The sequence below is a fragment of the Quercus lobata genome, chromosome 12, assembly GCF_001633185.2.
Source record: "Quercus lobata isolate SW786 chromosome 12, ValleyOak3.0 Primary Assembly, whole genome shotgun sequence".
NCBI classification, from domain to species: domain Eukaryota; kingdom Viridiplantae; phylum Streptophyta; class Magnoliopsida; order Fagales; family Fagaceae; genus Quercus; species Quercus lobata.
Window position 1 is genome coordinate 9,345,915 of NC_044915.1, and position 3,792 is coordinate 9,349,706.

A 3,792-nucleotide genomic window follows, 5' to 3' on the forward strand; every position below is an offset into this window, starting at 1 on the left:
CCCTGTTGATATGACAGATTATTAGTAATAGAAAAAAAAAATGTTAATGTGTTCAAATAAAACGATTAAGGCCCTGTTTGATATGCGAGTTCAAACATATATTTTTAATTTTTAAATAATATTACACGTATTTCCACATACTATCTAAAAAAACTAAAAACTGTTTTTTAAACTCACGTTTAAAACGGCCCTAAAATTTTGTCAACTCAATTGTAAAAATTTTGTGTGTTTAATATATTCATCATTGTGATCTTCGCGACTAGGTTATAGATCACAAGTTTGGTGGGAGACAAACTACTTGGGTGCAAGCATGATAGCACTCTATAATGTGTTAGTGTGCAACTTAAGCCAAGGACCCACTAAACACAGTGCGTACGTACGGCAGTAAGCTCTTACATCCCCCTTTTTTGGTCATTCCAAATTATAATGAGACAATGTTTTCTGCTAAGTTAGTAGGAGAAATCTCTTACAATTTACTACATAATAATTGATAAAATTATTTATATATATTATTTAAAAAAAATTATTTGAGCCGACGGAGAAAATCTCTCTCAATTTACTAAATAATGATTTATAAAACTATTCACACGTGGTCTTTTAAAAAATTAACCCGAATCATTAAATAACCCGTGGAACTAAAAGTCCGCTTGAATGGTCTCCAAGTCATGATTGGTAAACTTTTTCCTTACAATGGAGGGCCCATAAGAAACTGGGACAAATCAGCACCACAGCCTTTTGCTAGGCTAGGCCTCCCCCTGTTTCTGTTTTTACTCTTTGGTGAGAAACGATTCTGTAACTAGTCGACGCAGAGCAGTTTCATGCCTTTGAAATTTTTGGAATCAAGACAACCTAAATTATGACTATGAAGTCTGACCTACTATGACTCTTTGTGGCACTAATGAAATCAATTATTTAAGTGGCACATAATCTCTGTATCCAATGAACATGCATATGGTGGTGGAAATTTCCCTTGCAATGTTATTAGGGGGAAACAAAATATTTCTAATCTTTCCAAGTCATGGTCTCTCATGAGGTTCAAATAATAACTTAACGGTAATGGTATCTTTTATGGTAGCTTATATCTGTGGTTCAAATATCACATTTCTCTTTCTAAAATTGACAACCCATCTATTTGAAAATGAAGTCATCATATCTTGATAGTGATCTAATTATAATGGGACACCAAATTAATGATTATACAAGAAAAGCAAGAAATAAGAAGTGTGGTCATGTTAGAAGTATTATAAATATGTACATATTAAGGTACAAACTAAAAGAACTGTATCTAAAAATTTATACATAATTTTTTGTACATTAGGAATCAACCAAGGCCGGCCCTAGGCCTAGGCTACTCAGGCCATGGCCTAGGTCTCCTACTAGAGAAAGGACCACAATTCTGGGAGAGCAAGTGATTTTTTTAAAATTTGTTTATAAAAAAAATATTTTTTTAGATATTAAAAAAAATTTGTAGTACATTTTTTTCTCCACTTTTAAGAAAAGCCTAAAAAATTTAGTGATACTAAAAATAATACAAATTTTACTACATAAGTTTTACATATAGATGTATTACCAATTAAAAGAAGTAATTTAAATAGAAAAATGCTAGAGATATTATAAATTTTATTACATAGCCTTTACAAATTGATGTGATAATGAATATAATTAATGAACTTCAACAACCTAATAAATGCGTGTTTGAATTATTTTTTGGTCAATAATTATCATATACTCGTTATTGCACACTCAGTGTACAAACATTGCCATATGAACTCAAATTGTGTTTTGAAAAAAAAATTTACGATTTTCATAATTTTAACTAAAATCATGTTTTTAACACGATTTCAAATGGAATGTGTATAGAGTGTGCAATGTAATAATATTTTCACTTATTTTATTTTTATTTTGTGATTAGTGATAAATCTTTGTAAACCTCATATTATAAAATTTGTAGTTTCCTTAGCATCATTTATTCAAATATTCATTTATTATTTTCTTGAAATGTCACCGATTACATTCATAATCACATTAATTTGTAATTTTTTGTATTAAATTTTTTTACATTTCCTCCAAAAAGATTAATAGAGATTTAGCTCAATTGCCATGAAGTGAATAAGTCATATTAAAAAGGAAAAAAAAAAAAAGTTGTTCAATATAAAACACTAGCTAAATATTATAGAAATGGCCATTTAAAATTAGCTGTCTTGACTTGAGCCGGCCCTAGTGTCAACAAATATGTTGATGGCATAAAATCTCCATGCACTCAGTTGTAAACATACCAAGATATATTCTCCAAACTTTCCTTCCCTATATAGCAACCTCACACACACCCCTATCCTCACAAAACCTGTGTCTCTCTTTCTCTCATTTCTTGTTCCTTCCTCCTGTGTATCATTCCACTACAGTAAACAAACACAGACACCGACACCGACACTAGAAAGAGCTATGGCTCTCTCACGTGCCATGCTCATGCTAACCCTGTCACTCACACTCATTGCATCCTCCATTGCTCAAGGTCCATCATCAGCACCTACAAGCACCGCCATGCCACCAAGCACCGCCAAGCCACCAACACCTCCAACCGCCACAGCTCCTTCACCAACCACAACAGCCATGCCACCAACCACCACAGCAACCCCTCCAACAAGCACTGCAACTCCTCCCACCACCACAGCCACACCACCTTCATCTATTTCCTCACCTCCAGCTATGGCTCCTTCAGTTTCATCAACCCCACCAACGGCAACTCCTCCAGCTGAAAGCCCAACTGGTAGCTCACCACCTTCACCACCGAGTGTAGCGCCATCTTCACCAGGTTCTTCTCCTCCCTCAGTAGCACCATCTACTCCAACGACGTCCATTGGAGTGCCACCAGCAGAGTCCCCTTCCTCACCTTCAAACAAAGGAACTAGTGTTCGTGGAAGCAGCATGGCTATGCTAGCATTGTTTGGAGGGATTGCACTCCTTAATGCTTAATTATTAATGACACCATGCCCTGGTCATTGTTTAAATTCATGTAGATTAATTATGATACTTATTTGTGTATTCATTTTTTTTTCTTTTCCCTTTTTTGTTTTTGTTTTTGTTTTTTCTTTCCTCGTGGATGATTCTTGGGAGCTGATCCATTTGTGATTTTGTGAGAGTAGGAGATGGGGTTTGGAGATTTATCAGATTTTACAGCTCTTTTGTAGCATTTTGACTTAGTTGAATAAGAGGGACTTTCGATTCCTGTTTGTGTTTTTAAGTGTGTGATTTTAGGAAAATCTAAAGCTATTACCAATTCATCATAGAAGGCTTATAAACTGCCCTGATAATTGATAATAAATATGATTGGTGTTACAATAATAACATAATTATTGTTTTTATTTTTATTTTTATGACAGGTAGCATAATAATTAATAAATCTTATAAATGTCGGTAACTTTTATTACTTTTAGCACCACATGCACTACATTTTATATATACTAGCTAGCTAAAAGAAAATGACATCCTGATTTTTCTATGAAGATAAAAAGCTACAATTTCAGTGTCGGTTTCACTTGGTTAGCTTAATTATAAAAGTGGACTAAGCATTGATTTTAGAAGTGGGATGACAAAGAAATGAACCAACTTGCTATCTGCTTCACTGACTCAGCTTGCTATAAGCTCCAATTACTAGCTAGTTTAAACATGCTTTATTTATTTACTTTAAGAACTAGTTGTTGTTAATTTTTTTTTTTACACAAAAGTTTCCAATATTACTTTAGAGTAAAAAACATATAGAGGAATGAATAATGACATTAAAAGCATTTGTTA

At 33.4% G+C, this 3,792-nt stretch overlaps 1 protein-coding gene across 1 annotated transcript; it reads left to right on the forward strand.

Moving 5' to 3' along the window:
- Positions 1 to 2,293: 2,293 nt before the first annotated feature.
- Positions 2,294 to 3,241, forward strand: LOC115969757 (proline-rich receptor-like protein kinase PERK2). The gene has a single exon (XM_031089366.1). The coding sequence runs from the start codon at positions 2,443 to 2,445 to the stop codon at positions 2,971 to 2,973; it is 531 nt and encodes a 176-aa protein (XP_030945226.1). The 5' UTR covers positions 2,294 to 2,442; the 3' UTR covers positions 2,974 to 3,241.
- Positions 3,242 to 3,792: the final 551 nt, after the last annotated feature.